A 24,402-nucleotide genomic window follows, 5' to 3' on the forward strand; every position below is an offset into this window, starting at 1 on the left:
CCATTGCATACCTTGGCTCACCTCCCTCCCTTGGCCAGTCTACTGTTATCCCCCTTTTCCTTTAACTTACCTGTGTGTTTAGAAAGCTCACTCTCCAGTATGTCACAGCCTCTCACTGCAGTTTTAAAAAAGTGTAGGTATTACCTGACTGCGATACACAGGGCCACCGCCACTTACTCTACAGAACTGCACACCTTGATGTAGATGGTGGCAGTTCTTTAGGAAGCTGGTCCCAAAGCAAGGAGCAGAGACTGTGTTACCTTGCACCGAAACACAGTGTCGACCATACTCTTGTAAGACACTTAGGCATCACGATTCGCAAACTCCTAGCAAAGTGTGATGTCATCCATGGGGTGTCACACAAACACTATCTCCAGCTGCTCTTCTGAAAGCTGAGCTTGCTGGGCCCTCATTCCCTCTGCTTTGGGTCCTGGTGAGGGTCAACTCTGGACCTTGAGTGACTGGGCCCAGGGGTTAATGTGCTCTGAAGGTGGAGAGCCAAGAGCTTTGGTTTCCTGCTCGCATAGGAAAGCTATGCTCGGTTTACTGACAAGTGTGTCTGGAACACACACCACCACACTGTTTGTTAGAAATGTTCACACTTGACACCCTTAGTTGACTAAAAACATAAAAATGCTAGGTTTGAGAAGGGACTTTGGAGGATTTAAAATCCAGGGCTTCTCAAATTTTAGCCTGCATTAAAATCACCTAGAGGAATCCCTGAACTCAGGAGGCTGAGGCGGGACCTCAAGTTTGAGCCCAGCCTGAGCTACATAGAAATAGCCTGTCTTTAAAAAGAAAAGAAAGGAAGGAAAAAACAAAGCAAAACAAACCATGGAGACTTGTTAAAGCACAAATGATGCTTGAACTTCCTAGTGCCTCTGATTCAGTAGGTCCTGGGTAGAACTCGGGAATTCCCTTTTCTGACAGTTTTTCAGATGTCCTTTGAGAAGCTGCTTGCTGTGGACTCCCGGTCCTCAGCATTCAGGTACCTTACAATTACACACATTAGGAACAAAACAGTACACACAGGACCTACCTCTTGAGAGCTGATGCCTGATGGTCTGGAGTACAGACTATACACATGGGTATTTTTAAACTCTGTTTTCATATTGTAACTTGCAGCCAGGTTTGGGAACTACCGTTCTAGTTCAGAACCCTCACTCCGGGGTAAACCTGGACCTAAGAAGTTGAGTGGCTTCCCCCAGAGACAGGCTGCTGTGAGAAGAGGACCCCTGTTGGAAGTTTATGACCCTATGTTGCACCAGGCTGGGTTCTTCCATGTGCATAAGCAAATGCGTTTGGCTTGGTGGACTCTGCTTTGCATATTCTCAGTTGCAACTTCCATAAAGAAACTGTTTCCGCCTTGAGGCCTTCCAAGTTTTCCTGACACAGTAACGCTTTGTGTTATGCTCTGAATTTGAAAGTCTAACTTTACCCTGATGCTGTGAACTGTTCCCTTAGCGCATTCTTTGACACCCTCCTCCCCCACACAACTCTGCTCTTTCTCTCCCATAGTGAGCCAACACTGGACATGGCAATCGCAATGGTACCTTTGTTTCCCTTCTCGTTTTTTTTTGTTTTTTGTTTTTTCTTATGCAGCTTTGCTTTCTTGTCCACAGTATTTTTAGGATTAACTCTTCAGGATTTTCAGCATTTGTTTTTCTTTGGTAATACAATAGTATTACTTTTTTTTTTCAAGTCCACTTCCAGTTTGCCTAACCCTTATCCAAACTGGTAAGATGTGTTAGAGAGCAATGTAAAATGAGATAATTTCAGTCCTAGGAATTATGGCTGAACTTCTGGCTGTCATGTAGTTCAAAACTTAATGAGGTTTATATATATAAACCTCATATATATATATGATATATATATCAATAGCATTTCTTTCAATAAATTCTGGCCAGAGTTTTCACTCTTTATGTTTGATTTTTAAATCTGTATAAAACTTCTCACCTTCTTATTGGTGCTCTCATGATTACCATACCATGCCCGAGTTCAAGCATGCTGTTAGCCTTTTGAGTTGTGGCCCGGAGAACCAAACTACCCCTCTGAACACCCCGTAAAGCAGCCCGTAGGAAGCCAATCGTGAAACTGTTTGCTCTTTACCAATAGTTTCGTAACAATAAATTATTGCATGGTTTTTATGAACTTGATTTTTCTTTAAACTATTTCAGGTCTTTTTTGTTCTGCGTAAGAAAAATAGCCAAGTGACTTTCCTTCATGTCTTCCATCATACAATCATGCCATGGACCTGGTGGTTTGGAGTCAAATTTGCTGCAGGTAGAAAAGGGAGAGCTGGGATCATGTGATCTATAAGTGATGTCATTTTCGTGTGCTACAAACACAAATTCTGCCCCTAAATGTAATTTATAAGACTTAAAAAAAAAATCAAAGAGCCATTTTGGTTAAACTTCTGACTTTGGAATTATCACCTGAAACACAAGCATAGGACTCTTAGACTCCCCACTCCAAGTCTTCAGACATGAAGACTTTTGAGCAAGACCTTCTGTGCACATTCTTTCGTTTTGTTTAGGTTTTATTGTTTCCCTTTAGAGTTCTATTACATGTTTTCAATTAAATAGGTACTAAAAAATAGATAAAGTATCGAAAGCCTTGGATTCATTGATATCTACTTAATATCTACTTAAATAATGTTCCTAATGTGTTCACAGAAAGTCAGAATGTTATCTCCATTTCTGTTTTGTTTGCCTTCGAATTCCTGATACGAGGCATACCCCATCTTAATCTGTCATGTGTTGCTATTCAGATTTCTAGAGGCTGATTGGTTTACAAAGAAAGGAGGTCTGCTTAGCTTGTGGTTTTTGATGCTGAAAGTCCAAGGTCGGGCAGTATTATCTGTTTGGCCTCTAGGCAGGTCTAGCAGTGTAACATAGCATCATAGAGGAACCAGCGAGGGGAGGAGGGAGAGAAAGGGGGAGGGGAGAAGGGGGGAGTGAGCAAAGGAACAGAGACTGAGAACAGGGAGGCATAGCAAGAGACAGAACAAGAGACACGGGAAAGTCCTGGCCTATAATCTGAAGTAGTTGACTTCATCACCTCTCACTAAGCTCCACCTCTTAAGGGGCCCACGACTTATCAACTTATCCAGTTGCACTGGAGACAAAGCTTTTGGCACATGAACATTTGTGAATAAACCACATCCAAGATTGTAGCTGAAGTTTTCTCCAGTCCTGCCCAGCCCCATGGACCCAGCAACCACTTATAAAATAATCACTCAGAAGCTTATATCAGTTAAACTGCTCAGCCATTAGCTCAGGCCTACCACTGACTAGCTCTTACACTTAAACTCAGCCCATTTATGTTAATCTATATGTCGCCACGTGTTCCATGGCTTTACCTGTTGCCTTTACATGCTGCTCCCTGGACGGCAGGCTGGCGTCTCCTCCTCAGCCTTCCTGTTCCCACAATTCTCTTCTCTGCTTGTCCCGCCTATACTTCCTGCCTGGCTACTGGCCAATCAGCATTTTGTTTATACAGAGCGATATCCGCAGCACAAGATGTGGCAGACAACACGGAAACAGCTTTAAAGAGGAGCCAGATCACGATCACTCAAGTTCCCACAGCAGTCTACCACAGGACACAACATTCTGTTTTTGTTTTTGTTTTTCAGGTCAGAGATAGGTTAAACCAAAAGCTTGAGTCTAAGTGTCTGCTTCATTTTGGTTTTCTGTTTCTGAACACCTAGAAATGGAAAAAGTAGGCAGGAACTTTATTCTTTAATAAAGTTTCAAATAAGCAAAGTCTTCAAGCATGGATTTCCAGGTTAGCAAACTTTGCTGTAAAAATTATTTGTCCTATTTTTTTTTTTTAACATCCAGAAGTCACAGATGCTCACAGTTGTAAATCTTTATTATTTGATTCATCTGAAGGTTTCTTCTTCTTGTTTCCTCTCCACTGCATATTGGGCTCAGGTCTCCTATGTGAGGTGCACTAATGTCTTACTTATGTTGATGAAAAACTGGAAACCCTAGGGTAGCTATGATTTCAATACTCTCTCCTAGGGTGGTTACAATGTCTTGTGTGTTTAAAGGCAAGAAAAGAAAATGATATAGAGAAGCACTTGTGCAAGCTTCCCCATTAACCACGTGACTGCTAATGATAGACAAAGATGACTATTTTCCTTTTTAAGATGTTAATAGAGGTGTTCTCACACCCTGTAGCTTATTTCTGTCTCTTCTGTAACACCGGCATAGTCAGCCTTCCATATCCGTGGGCTCTGCATCCATAGAATCAGCCAACCATACATCAAAACCAAGGAAGAAAAACTGCTCCTGTCCTAAATCATGTACCGACATTTTCCTTGTCATTTTTCTCTAAGCAATACAGTGCAGAACAGCTTCCATTACATGCACATGGTTTCGTATCATAAAGTCTGTGGGAGCATGCGCACAGGTTATATGCATACAATCCACCAATTTCTGTAAGGAGCTTTGAATATCCACAGACTTGGCTATTACCAAGGAGTTTAGAAACCTCCCTTTCATGAGTCTCAAGGAACAGCTATACTATATCTCAATTCTGAAAAAGAAATTGGAGAAAAAATTGGAAGGCAGTGCTCCAATTTTTTTGTTTGAAGATAACCAAACCAACGTGTTCCCCTTGGCTTCTTTATCCTTCTCTGTGGTTTCCCATCTTTCCGTTTGAATAGCTGGTAATTCCACTATGGGAAATATACATTTTATTTAAAGAATGGAATCAAGTGGTTTTCTCACCTTTATTTGAATCCGTTGATGGTCTAGCGTCCATTTCAAAACAAGTAATACTTCGAAGAAATGCAGATTCAAACAAGGAGGACCTCAGGTTTGAAATATCCCATGTCTATGGATATCAAACCCTTGATCATAGTGCCTTTACTCATATTTTAATTCCCATCTCCTTTAAAGAATGGTCAAGGTAGAAAGAGAATGTTTGGGGGTTGGGGAAAATAGCTCAGTGGTAGAGCACTTGCTGCAAAGTGGTCCTCAGCTCCAAAAAAAAAAAAAAAAAAAAAGAAAAGAAAAGAAAGAAAGGAAGGAAGGAAGAAAGAAAGAAAAGAAAGAAAGAAAGAAAGAAAGAAAGAAAGAAAGAAAGAAAGAAAGACAGGAGGGAGGGAAGGAAGGAAGGAAGGAAGGAAGGAAGGAAGGAAGGAAGGAAGGAAGAAAGAAAGGATGTTTGTGTCTGTGGCGTGTTCTGTGAGCTGGCATCCCCGCTTAGTCTTGGCTGTGGGGTTCTCGTCCACAGGCCTCAGCTCTTGCACTGCCTTTGCGGTGGTGGACCAGCAACACGTTCTGTTTCCAGAAGTGTGGACTGGCCAGAGCTGTGTTCCAAGAACCAGCTGGTCTGTCTAAGCTAATCTTTGCAAATACTGGAGCACAGATGATCTCTGCCTAGTGTTTGATTTCTGGGTTGCCTCCTGTACTCTCTCCTGGGATAATGGCAACCCAAATTGCCCTGGGAATAAGAGGAAAATATTTTCATGGCAGGTTTTTTCTAATAACTATGTAAATATCCCCTTTAGGAAATATAGAGCGTTATTATAACTACCCAGGTGATTCTTTCATTTTCTTTAAGTCAAAAGAGGTGATATTTGAGGGAACTAATTGTAACCCATTCAGAGATGCTTGCTTTTCAGGCTCATTCTTGTAAAGAAAGCAACACTTTACTTGAAAAGTCTTCCAAGGAGAAAAGTAAAAAGCATTGCTAATTAAAATGTAGTTGTTTTATGAATAAACTTCCTACAGTAATATGTCAGAAGGCAATCATCAGAGAAAATAAGCAAGCTGAAGTTCATTTGGCAGCAGCTTGCTTTGCTCAGCAACTCTTCTTTGATTTAACCCTCTAAGCTAATCCCTAATCCATGCTAATCCCTGTATGAGATCCTCAGGTTAGTGCATTTAAATCAATGGTTTTCAACCTTCCTAATGCTATAATCCTTTAGTACAGTTCCTCATGTTGTGGTGAAATTATTTTCATACTTTATGAAATTATTTTTGTTGCTACCTCACAACTATAATTTTACTACTACTGTTATGAATTGAGATGTAAATATCTGATGCGCAGGATGGTCTTAGGTGACCTCTGTGAAAGGGCTGTTAGATGCATAGGGGTCCCAACCCAGAGGTTGAGAACCACTGAGGGTAACATGGAGAAAGTGGTGTCTTCGTGAGGAAGGCTCTGATACAGGCCCCTTTCTGAAAGCTGAGCTGAAGTTCTTGTGTGTTCTTGCTGGACACAAATGAACGTGCACAATCTTCCCTTCCATTCCAAGACTCAGCCTGCCTCCTGAGCTATTATAAGATTAGGCAGCTACTCCATTGTTAGTTACCCTAAAAAGGGTGTGCCCCCTCCCTTAAAATTTATTCAGGTTTCTTTTGGGGTAAAAAGTTTAATCCGAATGTAAATAATAAAAACTGAGAGGACGGTAGCATGCCTCATTAATGGTGTTGCTTCTGAAATGTGTGATAATTAAAGAATTAACTGCAAGTTGATTGAAGTCTGTGAAGTACAGGATAGCATGAGGCTTTGACGACCATGACCTAATTATTTAAAGTGTGTTCTTTGACGGGAATACTTTAGCAATAATAGTATCTAGAAACATTCAGAATTACTGCAATTATGAATATTATTTTAAAATAATGGCTCAGTTGGCAAAGTCTCTTGCCTCCAAGGCCAAGCCTGATGACCGGAGTTTGATTCTCAGAACTCACGTGGTAGAAGAAGAGAACCAACTGCCAAGAGTTATCCCCTGACCTCCACATGTGTGCTGGGGCATGCATGAACACACACACACACACACACACACACACACACACACACACACACACACACAAATTTACATAAAGTAATTCATTCTGCTTGGTGCCTGTTTTATAATGCTTTTTCCACAGACAATTCAAAGAGACTATAAACTAGTAGTTGTACCATAATTAGTTGCAAGTTTTAGGTTGTTTCTGGAACTGAAGACTTGGGAATTAAGGAAATGGATTATTTTGTAGAAAAACTTCAATTCCAGGTCAACTTTACCATGCATAATGCAGTTTTATCTAGGCTGAACATCTCAGGAAAGAAATCCTAGAGAGGAATTTGGGGTTTTTTCTTTCTTCACCATCAGATAAACACCCTGCTGTCCCTTCCACCAAGGACTAGTCCAGCTGAAGGCAGTGGAGATGCTCTTTTCTTACATTCTTGGGTCCTTTGCTTTTCTTCCTAATTAAAGATGGTAAAATTAAAAGAGGAAAACATAATCAAATGGGGGCAATCAATAAAAAGGATGGCTTAATTGTCAATAACTATTTATTTTGAAATCACAATAATTGATGATAGCAGATTTATTGTAGCTTACTAATGACTTCCAACGGTTTCCTGACAGAATGTCTGTGGTACTAAAAATATCTAATGCACATTATTGCGAGTGTGGAAGAGAAATTTGATTCCGCACAATGATTATGTCTATAGCTTTACTCATGAGAGCCCAAATTAGAAGCAACCCAAATGTCTTCCAATAGGAGAATGGGTAAATATTGACGCATTTGTATGGCATAATGCTGAACAATAGGAAAAAGACTAAGTATTGGTGTGTACACCAACATGCCAGAAACTGAAAGCCATTGTGCTGTATGAAAGGAGGCAGGAATAAAAGAGTCCGTGCTGTGTGGTTCTATCTCTGTGAAATGTATTAACAGGCAAAATTAATAGTTGACGATAGAAATCAGGTAAAGGTCACCTTAGAGGGATGCATTCATGAAACAGCACAAAGAGGCCTTGCTGGTGTTGAGTACTGTGTCTCAATCTTGGTGGTGGGTGTGGAAATAAGTAGGTTCTAAGCATGTGAAACATCTTAATTTGTACATTTACGATTAAGATAATTTGTTCACCTTATAAAAGTTAGCCTTCACTAAAAATACATTTAGATTCTTATTAAGCAATGTAGCCTTTCTAAGAGATTGACTTAAATTTTTTTTTTTACCATAAACTGGAACCACAAGAGAATTTTAAGGGTGAAGCATAACAAACAGCTACGTGCTAATCGATTTTGTAAGATTTCTGTTTTGCATTTTACAAAATGTTTTATTGAACTTCAGTTTGATGGCTGCTTCACAGGATTGAGGTTTTTTATGTATTCTTCTTCCTACTAAAATTAGAGAAATGATGATATTGAAATCTTAGGGCAAAAGTGTCTGATTTTAAGGAACAAGGGGCCATTTTACAATAACCTCTTTTCTTTCAGGTGGTTTGGGAACATTCCATGCCTTTTTAAATACAGCTGTGCATGTAGTCATGTATTCCTACTATGGATTGTGTGCCATGGGACCGGCCTACCAGAAGTATTTATGGTGGAAAAAGCATTTGACATCTTTACAGCTTGTGAGTAATTGGTTTTCTTTAAATATGAAACAAAACTGCAATCACATGTGTTCTCTGTGAGTTAGGAGTCTAGACGAATCTGGAACAGTCTATGAAGAAATAGGATACTTGTCTTCTGTGGGGTATGCGTCACTGTTTGGACTTGGTCAGAAGCTCTGTTGGCTGAAAATAAAGCAGATTTGGTAGCTCAGAGTCTCAAATGATTAAGCTAGCATCTTCATTCTTATAATGGTCTGAGATGCATCTACAAAAGCTATGTTTATAATCAAAATAGTGTCAAAGTTATATGACCGCAAATAAGAATAACTAAGTATGAGGTAGAAATTGCAATATTCTGAATCAACATTGAAGGACTGTAATGTGGAAAGAAGGGTGAGCATTTCTGATGCTTACCTATTTAGTGCTAACGTTGGTCAGTTTGTCTTTCTTCTCATAAGTAAGAGTGCTGTGAGGGTTTCAGGTGTGAAGTAATGTAAGACATGTGGGTTATACAGATGGGATAGTGCCCACAAGTCAACAGTGCTTGAAAGAGTAAGTCCTTGAGTTTAGATCAGATAATTCCTCATAAGAATTCATTCTAAAAAAATATATGGTACATAATTTCCTTCATAGCTGAGTGAAATGACCTGTTTTAGTTGTATTACCCTCTATGGAAAGAATTCTGCCATCTTCCTATTTCCTGAGTTGAAGTATACTGTAAATTGGGTGCCGTAATCTGCCAGTGATACCAAGGAGGAAGTAGAATTGAGGCCTAGCTAGCCTGCTGGGGACTTTCAAGTAAAATCCTACAACTTGCTAAGTGAAATTGGATACAGCCCTAAAAGGGGTTCTCAGGTGAAAGACTACTGCTTCAGTCTCTGAGGACTCCCAGTGAAGATCAGGGCAGTTCTGTCCAGTTAGCAACTGTATCTGAAATTGGCAACAGTCTCCATGGCCAACCAGGAGGAAGCAGTGAAATGAACGCTTTATTTCATACTTTTATTTTAGTCTTACTTCAGAATACTGTGAAGTTCTGGCAATTATTCTCCATGGCTGCCTTCCTTTAAAGTATTTTTCTCATTGTGCAGTAATATGTGATCATAATATGTGTGCATATTCTTTGCACATATGTGTGGAATTAAAATACCCAATTAGAAAGACAGGGAGAAAAATAAACCGGGCAGGGATGTAGCTTAGAGGAGGAAAGTTTGCTTAGCTCCTACAAGCTGCTTAGCTACAATCCATATAAATGAAAAATAATAAATTAGTAAAATTCCATCTCCCTGGGGTAATAGTTGTCTTTGTTTTCATTCAACTTTTCCCCTTATGCATATATATGCATTTATAACTTTTGCAGATTTCACATTTACTACATACAAAATCTTACACTAGTTTTTTTTTTTTTCATCTAACAAATGTGGCACATTTTAAATCAAGTGAACCAAGTATTCTTGTGCACACCTGCCATCCCAGCCCTTTGGAGGTGGAGGAAGGAAAATCAGAAGTTCAAGGTCCTGCTCAGCTGCACAACAAGACTGAAGCCAGCCTATGTACTACCTAAGACTTTGTTTCAGAAAACATAAACATTTCAATAAAGTGGGAGGGTTTGTACAGAAATATGAAGGCTAGACATCTGTTTGTCACTTGTCTGAAGCGTGTATGTGTGTGGAGGACTCTGCTTCTCCTTTCTAAGGTTTCATTAGTCTCTTTGCCCAAAGAAGGGAGTTAAGTAAAACTGCTGGACAGGGAAGCCATGGACGTTTGTGAGGCTGCTTCAGTGAAGGTTGATGATAACAATAAAGCTATATCACAAGAAATGCTGTAAGAAAGTTAATCACGGTTAGTTAGCTCATAGGTACTATTTCTTTATAGAGATTTATTTTTCTAAAACTCCCCCAGAACATAACTGACCTTTACTCAGGTATAAAAAAGGTACCAAGTGGGAGGGGGAAGCAAGATGGCTCAGTGGGTAAGTGTGCTTTCCACCAAACCTGATGACCTGGGTTTGCTCCCAGAGACCCACACAGTGGAAGGACAGAACTAACCTCTGGCCTTCACAGGCATGCCAAGGCTCATGTGTGTAACCTAGGAATGGCTGAAGAACTCGTAAAACCAAGTGGGTTTTTTTCATACCTAATTTTCTTTTCATTCTCCCATCTCCCAGGTCCAGTTTATCCTTGTCACCATCCACATAGGCCAGATCTTCTTCATGGAGGACTGCAATTACCAGTACCCGATTTTTCTGTACATCATTATGAGTTATGGATGCATCTTCCTGCTACTGTTTCTCCACTTTTGGTACCGTGCTTATACCAAGGGTCAAAGATTGCCCAAAACTATAAAAAATGGGAATTGCAAAACGAAGCCTCACTAAAAGACAAGTGCAGCCTGGATTTACAATTGAGACTGATATCTTGCCTTCCTTGACAATCAAGAGATACTCACCTATGCAGTGCGTTTTGTATATTTTTCAAAACCAAGAGCTTGTATTTTTATAAGTTATTTGGGTTTCTGATCTTTGAGAGTCCAAAGCTCCCAGATAAAGTCTTCTCAGTGGAAGAGACTAGAGCAGCCAGGAGGTTTCCTATTGCCTTTCATACTAATCAAAAGTTCTTAACACATTTTGCTACAGCGAGAGGAGGGTATGAAATAACATAGTACTCTTCTAGGAACTCCGGGATAGATGAAAAATACTTAGCGATTTTGACCATGGATGGAGATCCACAGAGTATGATCGATTCCTCCTGTCTGGTGTGGAGACTTCTGACTGGCTTCTGGCTCTGTCATTCACTCCTGTATTCGGAAGACATTATATTCACTCCAGGGCTCAGTTCCCAATCTAAAGTGCTAACACAGGTGAAGCCTACGTGGCATTTTGATAGGTTCTCCTTCTAAATCGTTAGTGGTAGTTTGAATGGGTCTTCTGAGTGGTCGCCACCAGTCCTGCCGGTGAGGCTCCCTCACGACACACGTGTAAGCTGTTGGAGGCAGCGGTGCTTCGGTTTCTACACTGATGCCTTTGACACTAAGGTGAAGGCAATGTTACGTTGCACACGAGAAGATTTGTTTCCACAGGTTAAATGAACACTTTGCTGATGATGATTTTACAGTTAACTGTGAATGTCTGAAAGGAGTGGGGTATGTCAATGAAAAAAAAATGCTGTGGAATTCAGTGGGGAGAGTTATAATCCCTTGTAGTATAATGCCACTCTCTGATAGGTCGGTTAAAAGGATTGTCTTGCCTAACTGTGTGTTAGACATTTAAATGCTCATGTGATTAGCTTGCCTCAGATGCCTTTGGATCACAAATCACTTTTCAAATATCTGCTATGCCAAGTGACTTATGAAGCAACTGGAGGTGGGTGGTAGGGTATCTGAGGTCAGATTTGGTTATATTAGCAAGGGCTGTTAGATTTTGGGAGACAAAGACTACGTTATGGTTATGTATTATACATATTTAGTGTTGTGGATGCATCGCATGAAGAAACGTTTTCCAGAATCATGAGTTAGCCAGGATTTCCTCTTCTTCAGACCTGTAAGCCATATTGTGAAGAGCTGAAATTCATGTGGCAAATGTTTTCTTTCTCCCTTTAAAAAAATACTAATTTCTAGAATTTTCTTGTTCTTGTTGGAAAACCCGGACCACCTAGCAATACTTGGACATTTGTGAAGCTGTCAATATTATTTCCTTTTCCTCTTTGAAGGACTATTTATGTGTGAATAACTTCAAAATCAGTACTGATGGCTTTGGTCATGTGTGCCCCATAGTGTTGCTCATTTGGCACCAAAGCCCAAGTCTTCGTTGACTGTAAACTCTGAAGTTCTGCCTGCTCTCTCCTGATCCATCACTCAGCACCATGCCTTTGTCTCCACATTCACTTACTTTATAAAGTTATTTGCCATTAAGTGACCTTTAGTGATTCCACTTGCTTACGGTGAGAAGCAGAGGATAATAGGAAGATTTTCATACTTAAAAAAAAACAAAAAACAAAAAAACAAGTAACAGACAAGCCGAGCTGACAGCAACAGCCGTACTAGTCTGTCACTGTGAAGGTCTCAGGGATCCACGTTTTCCTATTTTGACTCTGTTGATGGGACAGTATGGTAGAAGTAGTTACCTACACAGGCAATTCCCAAAGACTCAAGTAGGGCAAAGACCCAAAGGAACAGAAAATAGAAAATAAGACGGGGTACTTTGATTGATTTCCTCTCTACTTACACTACCCACCCCCTCCTCCCCCTTCTCCAAGTATGTAAAATGTCTGACTTACATGCCTATGGACTAAGAGCAGCATTGTGACATGACATACCACATCCTCAATTCTATAAATGAAAGCTGGGACGTGAACTGTCATATGAAAACAGATCACAATCGACAGACAGTCAGATGTAAACATCAGTAGATCAAAATGAATGTCACTGGTTGTAGAACTTATGTGGGCAGTGTTTGATCAAACAGAGCTTCTAATGGGGTTTCACCTACTTTTCAGGACTTTGTTGCCTTTAAACTTGCTTGCCTAATAAGCAAAAAGCTCAGCTATTATAAGTATAGTTTATTATAAAAGTTCTATGAGTCCTTGAGTACCAATATATATGTTATAAATACAAATTTTTAAATATCTATGGGGTGTTACAATTTTCTGTCTTCATACTTAAGGAAAATTCTAAATTGAGTATGCTACCTGTTTCATAGTTTGGGAAATTATGAGATTATATCTCTTGGTTATCTTTTATTTCTGTTAACTTTTTAATGACTGTAGAAGTTGTGAGAATTTGGTTTTGTTCTCTGTGCTATAATAAATTTGTGGCACCACGTGTAAGTGTGTGTGTGTGTGTTTCATTTTGGAATCTAGCTGCTCTTGTTTGCATGTGCAGGAGATTCTAAATCTGAGCAGTCACTAAGTCAAAGCACTTGGCACCTTCATTATATGCTTGCTATATTCAGAATACTGTACTGGACATGAGCATTCAAAATGCTCATTGGGACCATCTATACCTTACCACCCTGCAGAGAGAAGAAGCACAGGACAGGTGCCACAGGAGGAAAAGGCCTGCCATCCCCAATTACAAAAAAATATTGTTAAGGCATTTGAAGGCTAGTTTGTATTATGTAAAATGTATACAATTCAAAGTGGATATTAGGTTAGTAGACTAGATGTCTGCAAATAACAAGGGGCTGGAGAGATGGCTCAGTGGTTAAGAGCACGTACTGTTTTTGCAGAGGACCTGGATTTGGTTCGTACATGGCAGCTCACAACTGTCTGTAACTCTAGTTCCAAAGGATCCAACATTCTTTTCTGACCTCCATAGGCACCAAACAAGTCCATTATGCTCATATACACATGCAAGCAAACATTTATACACATAAGAATAAATAAATAAGAAACTTAAAAAGAATTTTGTCATACCTGACTGAAATAACAGTTTCTATGTAATGATCACCTGCATCTGTTGAAACAGTTGATGGGAGGTTGATGGGGAAGCTGGGAATGGTGACTGGGGCTGGTGCAGACTGAACCCAGAGATCATCTCAATGCCAATAAAAGTGAGAAGCTGAAGTGTTATTGTGTCTCTTAACATGCTATTGTACTATGAAGTCTTCCTGCCTCAGTTTGTGTTTTGTAGTTGAACCTAAATGTCTGTTTCTAAATCAGCTACAATAATAATAGTAATTAATAATAATAATAATAATAATAATAATAATAATAATAATAATAATCCTGTGGATAGAGGAAGATGTTAGAAGATACTAGGCTGATTCAGTCAGCCAGATATAAGGTATTAAAGTATAGGGATTTCATAAGACAAGTGGCCCACCTTATTCACCAAGAATGACCTTTAAAGAAAGAAAGTCAAAAGAAAAAGAGGGGCTAGGGATCCCAGTGGCAGAGGACCTGTGCAGCCAGCCCTGGCCTCCATTCCCAGTACCACCCAAAAAAAAAAAAAAAAAATAGAGGCGTGGAAGGGAGTTCTAGTAAACTAAAAAAGACCTAAATTTTAACAATCCAATATTTGATATAGATTTGAACAAACCAATTATAAAAGGATCTTTAAATAACAGTTGTTTAACTGGATGTGGCGTAGATTTTAAATGATATAAGAAATGAATACTGGGTGTAATCTCAGCCAGACTTTTGGAAAGTTCTTATTGTAAAGATACATGTACACACTGATGCATGTGTGTGTTGTATAGGGAATGGTCGACAGTTGTCTGATTTTACTTTAAAATACCTTTAGAATAAGAAAGGCAAGTGTTAGCTGTTCCTCTAGGTCAGGGGTTCTCAACCTTCCCAATGCTGCAACCCTATAATACAGTTCCTCATGTTCTGGTGACCCCCCCAAACCATAAGACTGTTTTCCTTGCTACTTTATAACTGCAATTTTGCTACTGTTATGAATCATAATGTAAATATCTGATATGCAGGCTCTCTGATATGTGAAAGGGGCGGTGACCCCCCAGGTTGAGAACCACTGATGTAGGTGGTCATGTCATACATGGAAAAAACAGCCAAATGTAATGAACAGAGGCCTTAAAATCAGTAGATTTACGTGTGTCTGTGTGTTTATTGCTATTCACAAAAATCTTGGGCTGATAAGATGGCTCAGGGGTAAAAGTGCTTGCTGCCAAGCCTGAGGGGAGATAGATATATAGATATAGATATCTATATATATATAGATATGGATATATGAGGATATATATATGGATATATGAGGATATATATATATGGATATATGAGGATATATATATATATATGGATATATGAGGATATATATATGGATATATGAGGATATATATATGGATATATGAGGATATATATATATATATTCCTGAGCACTGGGATTACAAGCATGCAGCAGCATGCCTGCTTTATGTGTGCATGCTAGGCAAACACTCTATCAGCTGAGGCACATCTCTAGTCTCTAATATTAAACTTTAAACTGTTCTTTGTGGATCCTGATCTTAAGAGGTTTATACGGTGGGCAGGAAAAGAGGCCTACATAAAAATTAAATAAAAAAACAAGGCAGGCTGCATGTTGCTAAGTTTAAAAACAAAACCAAAAAAAAAAATTTTTTTTTTTTTTTTTGAGACGGGGTTTCTCCGTGTAGTTTTGGTACCTGTCCTGGATGTCACTCTGTAGCCCAGGCTGGCCTCGAACTCACAGAGATCCGCCTGCCTCTGCCTCCCGAGTGCTGGGATTAAAGGCCTACGCCACAGCCGCCCCGGCGCCAAGTAAAAATTTTGTATCCAATACATGAGACCTTTTCCTAAGTTGGCAGTTTTGTTACAATAACGTTCCTGTTGGGCTTGGTGGTTCTTGCTTGTGATGCCAGCATTTGGGAGACAAGGGAAAAGGATCACAAGTTTCAGGAGTACACAGCAACACTGTGTCAAAAGAGAGAAAAGGGGAAGTGGGGAGAGAAGGGGGAAGAGAGGAGAAGGTTCCTTGAGAACGCCTGATGGCTCTGATCAGAGAAATGACGTGATCAGTGTGGTTAGGAGAGGCCCTGGATAAAACCCTGCACAAGAAGCCTGAGGCTCCCTGCTACCATCTAACTGCTTCAGTTGGGAGTAACAGGAAGTGCTTATCATGTGCCGCTCGACAGCATGATGCTATGAAGCCAAGTGCTTGGCAGAGGACATGCGCAGAGAAAGAATGTCCTTATCCGTATCAGTGCTGGGGTCCAGACAAGACAGACTGTGAGTCTGTTCTCTAGTAACCGAATTTTCCAGGAGTCCTGCACGGCAGCCTCTCAGTGGTCAGGAGTCCCTCGTGACTGTCCTTGGTTACCAGGGAAACTGGGAAACGTGATTTTCTAGGTGAGTATGCCATCTTCTCTATTAAGATTAGATTCTGTTAGTAAGAGGTAAGGAGGAAGGTCTGCTCAGGCAGATGATGTAACCTTGCATATTGAGAATCGCCATCATGAGAAGCCAAAGAATTACAGCATAATTGCAGCAAATTAACTTGTTGGCCAAACCTGATTTGGCTTCCCGGAGGCTATTTCTGTCTGCTCATCCATGTTGGGTGAATATACACATATTTCAGGGCAGAAATCCAAATGTCATTATTGACTGATACCCAAACAAACCTCTATTGTGACCTTTTTTTTTTTTTCCACATCTAACTCAGATTTATAAGCAAGGAGAGGAATTGGGGGGGATTTCAGTGGTATCCCTATGAAGTGTGTAGCACACAGCTCTCTGGAACACCACCCACGAAATCTTGTTTTTGTTTTTTCATTTTCTCCAAATATTAAAAAATAAAATGGGAAACATTTGAATGAAAATATAGAAAACTCAAGAAGTAGAAAATGATTACCAATAGCTGATTTTAGTTTCATTTTATCTCTTTCATTGTGTTGCAATATTGAGTCTAAAATAGTGTACTTAGCCACCGTGTTGAGAGATTCAAAACCAGAATGGCCACCATCTAGCTCTAATGTGCTGTTGCCAACGTTAACTAGATAACATATGTACAGCATATTCCCATCAGAAACAACCTGCATTTTTTTGAAGAAACATTTAGTTTATATTTTTTGTTATAAAATATTATTAAAGAGAAAACCAAGTAAATGCAATCTCATTTTATAGTTGAAATAGTATTTTCTGAATTTGTGTCAATCTAAACATTTTGCTTCTTCACTTATTCATTTCTTGAAACATTTTTTTATTATTTAAAATAATTTTTACTACTGAGTGAGTTCCAGGACAGCCAGAGCAGTTACACAGAGAAACCTTACCTCGGGGGAAAAAAAAATTTAATTTAAATATATTTTGATCATATTCTTCCCTCACCCCAGTTCATCCAGATTCTTTCCTCCTCCCTACTCACCCAACTTTAAGTTCTTTCTCAAAAAACAACCCATGAAACCAATGAAACCAAAACCTAGAAAACAAAATACGCCCCCAATTCCACCAAACTGTAACACACACACACACACACACACACCACCACCACCACCACCACCACCAACAACAACAACAACAACAACAACAGCAACAACAACAAAAAAACGCAACTGTGGAGTCCATTACTTGTTGGCCAGTTTCTCCTGGACATGAGATCTTCCCTAAAGTGGTTTATGTACCCAGTGTCGCTCCACTGGGGAAAAAAATCAGTTTTCCCTTTCTCAGGAGGCATAAATGACAATACTGTTGTTAACCTTTACCCTGGTGACTAGGTTTACTTTCACTCATTCATTCATCCATTTTTTAATATAACCCAATAAAATATAATGAGATAAACAAACAAACAAACAAAAAAACTATCACATTGAAGTTGAACAAGACAAACCAACAGAAGGAAAAGAGCCCAAGAGAAAGCATATGAGTCAAATGCTTAGGAATCCCATACAAACACTAGAAGCCATAATATAAATGCAGAGGACCTGGTGCAGACCTGTGTGGGCTCTGTGCATGCTGCTACCATCTCTGTGAGTTCATGTGAGTTTTGCTCATGTTGATTTAGAAAGCCTTATTTTCTTGGTGTCTTCTATCCCCCCCTGGCTCTTATATTATTTCTGTCTCCTCTTCTGTTGAGTTCTCTGAGCTCTGAGTGGAGGGATTTGATGGAGACATCCCATTTCAGGGCTGGGTGTTCTAAGATCTCCTATACCTAATGTCTGAAGGAAACAGCCTCCATCCTTTTCAGTCTTCCCCCTGGGCAGCTTATCTGTGTGGCAGATAAAGAGTAGATCTGAAGATGCCAGGAGATACCTGAGGTTTTAAGACAGAGTAAACCTTTGCCTGCTCCCCAGTAGTATCTTTGGAAAGGTAGCATTACCTCAAGAATGGGGCATTTAGCCAGGCAGAGATAAAAGATCCTGGTAGATTAGTCAGCTAGTGAAGTCATGACACAGTATCTGAGGCAGTTAACTTGCAAAGAGAAAGGTTTATTTTGGCTCATGGCTCTGGATGTTCCCATCCAAGACAAAGCTTGGGCACTCTGGCAAGGATGGTATGTCACAGCAGGAGTGCATGGCAGAGCAAACTACTAATGATTCAAGCCGGGAATCCCAGAGAGACTGGACTCCACGATCCTTTCAAAGGCACGCCCCCAATGACCTACAGTCTTTGAAAAGTCCACTGTACCTCCTAGTACTGCTCCCAGGAAATCAGACCCTCAACATAGAGATCTTTGAGGAGCACAGACCCAAATCATAGCACCCAGTGAGGATTTCTGGGCTGTGGTGAGTCCCCGTGTAGAAAGGAGCTGTTGAGTCTACAGCGACTCTGAATCCACAAGGGACGAACAAATAAAAGAAGTCCCAAAGTTCGGAAATTAAAGTAGACTATAGGACTAGAAAAAAAGTCTATTCCTTTAAGTTTATAAGCAAGAAAATCTTAAATAAATATTACAGGAGGGCTGGAGAGATGGCTCAGTGGTTAAGAGTGTTTGCAGCTTTTTCAGAGGACCAGAGTTCAGTTCCCAGTACCATAACCATGTTAGATGACTCATAACCTATAAATCCAGCTCTAGGGGATCCAATACCTTCTGCCCTCTGCGGGTACCTGCATACACACACACACACACACACACACACACACACACACACACACACACACACACACTTGTGCATGGGTGTGGACACATGCAAATAAATAAATAAATAAATAAATAAATACAGGAAGCCATTATTTGGCCTCAATTTTTTTTTTAATCTTTATTTTTGTTTTATGGGTATGAGTGTTGGCAGAGTGTATGTATGTGTGCCATGTGTGTCCCTGGTCCACCCCACAAGCTCAAAGCAAACTATCTATCTGCCCAGAGAAATCAGGATTAGAAAGAGAGCCAACTATCCCCAGCAGGCCAGTATCCATTGGCGTGAAGTTTCCTCTATCTGAGTCCTACCTAAAATGATGGTTTCCTTGGCCTAGAGAAGCTTTATGAGCCTAGAACTTGAGAAGCAGAGGCAGGAGATAGCATTTGAGGCCATTCTGAACTGCACTGTCAGATCTCCCAAAGGGGGCAAAAAAGTAACCTGAAGTAACTAGGCATTAACCAGTGGGTTATTTCTCTATTGTTAAATCTCCCTGCACCTGCCTTATAATGAAGGCAATTTGAAATGACCAGTTTGATTTTCATTCTTTGGCTTTATTTCTGCAGTCCTTTCATGACTCCCAGATAAGCCTCCTCTGTTCTGTTCTCAAAGCACTTGATTTCACGGACTCAAGTGCGGCCTCGCTCTGGAGTAGAGTACTGAGATATTTAAAATCTTTAGAGTGCGTGTGAGGCCCCGGGTTCACATCCTGGTACCTACAGAAAGCAAACAAAACTTGTAAAGTATGTTGTAATTGTGTCTTTTAACAATGGATAATAAGATACAGAGAGAGGGCTGAGAAGAAAGAAACAAAGTGTTCTGGAGAACTCTGGAGCGTTCTGGAGCAGTGCACAGCAGAGCAAATGCACTCAATGCGACTAAACTCTTCACTTAATGCTAGGATTGCTTTGCAGACAAAGCAAGTTTTAACTTTTAAATATTTTAGGATATTTTCACATAGCTTAGGAATTGTATGTTTCTAATGGTGTTATGCATGTATACACGTTAGGTGGCATGCTTGCCTGTTCATGTGTGTTTGGAGGCCAGAGATGACTGGATATCTTTCTTTGCTGCTCTCCACCCTATTTTTTGAACCCAGACTTTACCATTTTGTCTAGACTGGCTGGCCAGTGAGCCCCAGAAGTCCACCTGTCTCTGGCACCCTAGCCTTGAGATTACAGGTTGGTGCTGCTGTGCCCCAACTTCCATGTGGGTGTAGAGGATCTGAGTTCCCATAGCAAGAACTTTACCCTCTGAGCCACCTCTCTAGCCCAATAATTGCATATGCTTTTATTTATTTATTTATTTATTTATTTATTTATTTATTTATTTATTTATTTATTTATTTAGTTAGTTTGTTTTTTACTTATTTATCTCTGAGATACAGTCCTGTTATGTTGCCCAGGCTGGTCTTGAACTCTTGAGCTCAAGTCATTTTCCTGTCCCAACTGCTAGAGTAGTGTGTGCAGCACACACTCAACTTTGTATGTACCATGGTTGTTTTTGAGACAGTGTTTCATGTAACCTACACTGGCCCCAAGTTCGCTACGTACAGGAGATGATGACCATCAGGGATTGTGGGGCGCGTACACAACTGAGGTGGGTAAGGTCGAAGCACTGGGCCACGCCTTAAATGAACAATGAGCTGTGACAAGCGCAGTGAGAGCTCTGTCCAGAGGAAACCTGACCCATAAGCTCCAAACCAGAAAATGATGATGTGCATCCCAGGGCCAACCAAGAAACGCCATGTCAACTAGAAGAGGAAGCCCGCCCAAAAGCCCCATATGTATACCTCAGCCTTTTGTTTAATAAACAAGCTTGCTTGCAACCTCCTGGAGTCTGTGTCGTTGCCTCCACATCTACTCATCCCCTGACCCTGGGTCAGGGACAGCAAGACCCAAGGCACAGTGCCAGCGACACACAACCACACTGGCTATTTATTCATCTATCGTCACTATGTGGCTCAGGCTAGCACTAAATTGGAGATCTGCTGTGGGATGTCTTTCTGTATACTGTGAATATGCGTCACTCTGGTTGGTTGATAAATAAAGCTGTTTGGCCTATGGCAAGGCAGCTTAGAGGCAGGTGGGAAATCCAGGAGAGAGACAGGAAGAAGAAAGGCAGAGGCAGAGGAGACACTATCTTGCCGTCTAGGGAGCAGCATGTAATGGCACACAGATAAAGCCACAGAACACATACAGATTAATAGAAATAAACTGAGTTTAGTTATAAGAGCTAGCTAGCAAGAAAATTGAGCCATAGGCCATGGCCATGCAATTCGTAATTGATATAAGCCTCCATGTGTTTGCTTGGTTCTGAGAAGCTGCAGGACCTGGCGGGATACAGGAAAAATTTCAGCTACAGAGATCTTTGTGTCTCAGCCTCCCAAGTGCTGCGACTGCAGGGCTGGGCCACTACACCTGGCTCTGTATATGCTTTTAAAGAAACAGCATGGTTTTTGACTCTCTCTGAGCTTGCTATCGCCGCTAAATTCTCCATCTCCCACGAGCCCCTGTGCCACCTCCCTGCAGTCCTCAGGTGTTCCCGGCTGCTGTCCACTTGCCATTACAGCCACTCCTTATTTCTAACTCTTTCTAGGGCTGTGTCTTACAGCAGCAGAGGAGCAGACCCTTTGGAGTGAGTGGAGAATGATGTGTGGAGACACCTCCCTCCTCTCCCCCCCATCACTCTTCCCCTCCAAAGACTCAAATTAATTTCAAGTCCCACGCTCTCTCTTTCCCTCCTCCCACACATCTCCACTCCACTTATGAAAGCTTTTGATGTTAGTGTAATTCCTTTGTGTTCCCAAACTCTCAGGTCCAGTTCAATCTCCTCACTGCGTTTCCCTAGTAGGCATAAAAGAAGAAAATGGGGTGGGGTGGGGCGCTAAGATGGAGAGCTTAGGAAAGAGTTTCAGTTAGATTCCTTACTGTTTGTAGAAATCTTTAGGAAGCCACAGAATGGGTGTGTGCTTGTTCAGTGACAGGAAGTGACAGGGATGTTTCACAGGCACCGCCCTAGGGTGTTCGGAGTGCCAGCCAGCTCCTTGCATTGCTGCAGAGTCTTCCAGCTGGGAGGCTAGCATGCTCCCTTGCTCCAGCCAGTCTTCTTCATTAGTCAATCTGCATTTTAAAATACAGACCTAATTATGCCTCTCTGTGCAAGCCCTTTAATAGCTTTCTGTTACCCTGGGGTGGGGATGGAGAAAGGACTGCCCTCAAGGCCCCCAGAGGCAGCCTCTGCCCAGCCTTGCAGCCACAGTTAGGGTTCATTTTGATCTTTGGTTTCTCAGCTGGTGTGAGCTTCTCTCTGTGCTTGTGTATGGCCCTGATCACTAGGCTGCCTCCTCCACCCCACCCTCTCAGACTGTCCCCTGCCTCACCCAGTGACATAAAAACACATTCCTTGGCCTGAGAAATTCCAACCAATTTCTCAGATATTATATTTTTAGGGATGCCATTTCCCAACTACCCAGAAACAATCCCTGATGTGTTCCTAGAAGCTGATGTGCTCCCTTTAGAGCATCTACACCATATTGATTTAAGTATATAATCACCCAGCTCATATTTATCTTGCCCAGTAAGACTGTTAGCATTCTACAGAACAGGACTATGTGTCTTGTTTAAAAGCCTTCCCCCTGCAAAGAAGGATTGTAGGATCCAGAAGGGACAAGGAAACCACAAGAAAACTCACAGAATCAACTAACCTGGGCTCACAGGGGCTCACAGAGGCTGAACTGACACCAGGGAGACTGCATGGGTCTGACCTAGGCCCTCTTCATATATCTTACAGTTGTGCGATTGGTCTTCTTGTGGGACTCCTAACAATGGGAGGAGGGGCTGTCTCTGACTCTTTTGCCAGCTTTTGGGACCCTATTCCTCATACTGGGTCACATTGTCCGGCCTTAATACAAGAGGAGGTACCTAATCCTCCTTGCAACTTGATATGCCATGTTTGGTTGATATCCATGGGAGGCCTGCGCTTTTCTCAATAGAAATGGAAGAGGAGTGGATGGTGGTTAGAGGGGAGTTAGGGAGAGGGACTGAAGAGAGGAGGGATAGAAAACTGCAGTTGGGATGTAAATAATAATAATAATAATAATAATAATAATAATAATAAATCTTTAAGGAGGCTATAGTATCTTATGGCATACACTCTCCATTTGTAAAGCAAATGTTAAACTCCTGGTCAACTTGTAATAGGATTGTTCCTCAAGCCTGGAAAGAATTAGTAACCACAGTCATGGAACCCGGAGCACAACTGCAGTGATGCATGTGGTACAGAGATGAGGCTAAGACCACAGAAGGTCAATAGAGAGCTGGAGGTGTGGAAATTTCCCAGGATCAGCTTCTTGGAGAAGGCCAATACGCTGAAATACAAGGACAATATTTATATGATAACCAAACCTTAGTCCCATGCATTCATGGCTGAAAATTCCCCTCCCCAGGGTAGCATAGCCCTGTACAGGGCAAATGTTCAACAAGGGCTTGTTGAGTCCATAAAACAATGCAAGAGAAAGTTGAGAGTCCATCTCACGAGTATGTTCCTTTTATTTTGTCTTGAATAAGCAGTAAAAGTATATGTAAACCAAATAATTGTTTTGGAATAAATCTATTTATGATTTTCTGCCATAAGTGATTGATATGTGCATTTTATATACCTTTATACCCAGGTTGAGTAAAAGTTTCTTAGGACAAAAGAGGTCACAACTGGAAAGAGTCGAAGAAGCCCTGACTTAGGATACTGGCTCTCATACTAAACTGGATAGTATAATGTATCATTTAGGGATTCCAAATCCAGGCCAAATGTCAAGACCATTACATCACAACATATGGAGGAAGAAGGTAGGCAGCGGGGTTGATGTTTCCTACCTGACAAATATTGTATTGAGAACCACTGCTCTAAGTGAAGTCTCTCCGTGTGGAAATAGGAGTGAGAGACCAATAGCAAGCATTCTTCCTCAACATCTGGCAGAGAAGAAAAGACACCTGTGCCCCACAGTTCAGGGGAAAATGTCTCATAGAACTCATAGAATAGAGAGCCCATGCTCCGTTGGAGTCTCTCGCTGGTCACAAGGAGAGTGTATGGTAGTTTTAGCTTGAAGAATTCCTCCCACATTTCCTTGCAGATGGGCTATGGGAGGAGGATACAGGGCTGTGTGGCTGGCTCCAGGCACGCTGGAGTGTGGTGGTGACATTCAATGGCAAGGCTACATACAGAATGACAAGTTTGGGGACTGTTAAGCTCGGTAGGTTTCCCCTCAGCTCCCACCCCTTTTCTTTTCTTTTTCTTTTTTTTTTTTTTTTGGTTTTTCGAGACAGGGTTTCTCTGTGTAGCTTTGCGCCTTTCCTGGAACTCACTTGGTAGTCCAGGCTGGCCTCGAACTCACAGAGATCCGCCTGGCTCTGCCTCCCGAGTGCTGGGATTAAAGGCGTGCGCCACCACCGCCCGGCTCTTTTTCTTTTTTTAGGGAAGGGAGTTCTTGCCTACTCCCTAACTTTTTGAGATCTTTT

General features: G+C 41.1%; 2 protein-coding genes across 6 annotated transcripts in view; both read left to right on the forward strand.

The window, feature by feature from the left end:
* Elovl7 (ELOVL fatty acid elongase 7) overlaps positions 1 to 13,166 on the forward strand; it is a 73,282-nt gene extending 60,116 nt beyond the window's left edge. For all 4 annotated transcript variants that reach the window (XM_052743256.1, XM_052743257.1, XM_052743258.1 and 1 more), the window contains 3 exons: positions 2,178 to 2,283; positions 8,231 to 8,367; positions 10,511 to 13,166. In XM_052743256.1, coding sequence (XP_052599216.1) covers positions 2,178 to 2,283; positions 8,231 to 8,367; positions 10,511 to 10,720 — 453 coding nt within the window. In that variant the 3' untranslated portion in view covers positions 10,721 to 13,166. The remainder of the gene's footprint in view (positions 1 to 2,177; positions 2,284 to 8,230; positions 8,368 to 10,510) is intronic.
* A 2,604-nt stretch (positions 13,167 to 15,770) lies between these two features.
* Depdc1b (DEP domain containing 1B) overlaps positions 15,771 to 24,402 on the forward strand; it is an 87,520-nt gene continuing 78,888 nt past the window's right edge. The window contains exon 1 of one of the 2 annotated variants that reach the window (XM_052743267.1): positions 15,771 to 16,166. The gene's annotated coding sequence lies outside the window, so the exon portion shown is untranslated. The remainder of the gene's footprint in view (positions 16,167 to 24,402) is intronic. The other variant, XM_052743268.1, reaches the window with a different exon arrangement.

Source organism: Peromyscus californicus, unplaced genomic scaffold (genome assembly GCF_007827085.1).
Source record: "Peromyscus californicus insignis strain IS unplaced genomic scaffold, ASM782708v3 Scaffold_18__1_contigs__length_77618521, whole genome shotgun sequence".
Lineage (NCBI taxonomy): Eukaryota > Metazoa > Chordata > Mammalia > Rodentia > Cricetidae > Peromyscus > Peromyscus californicus.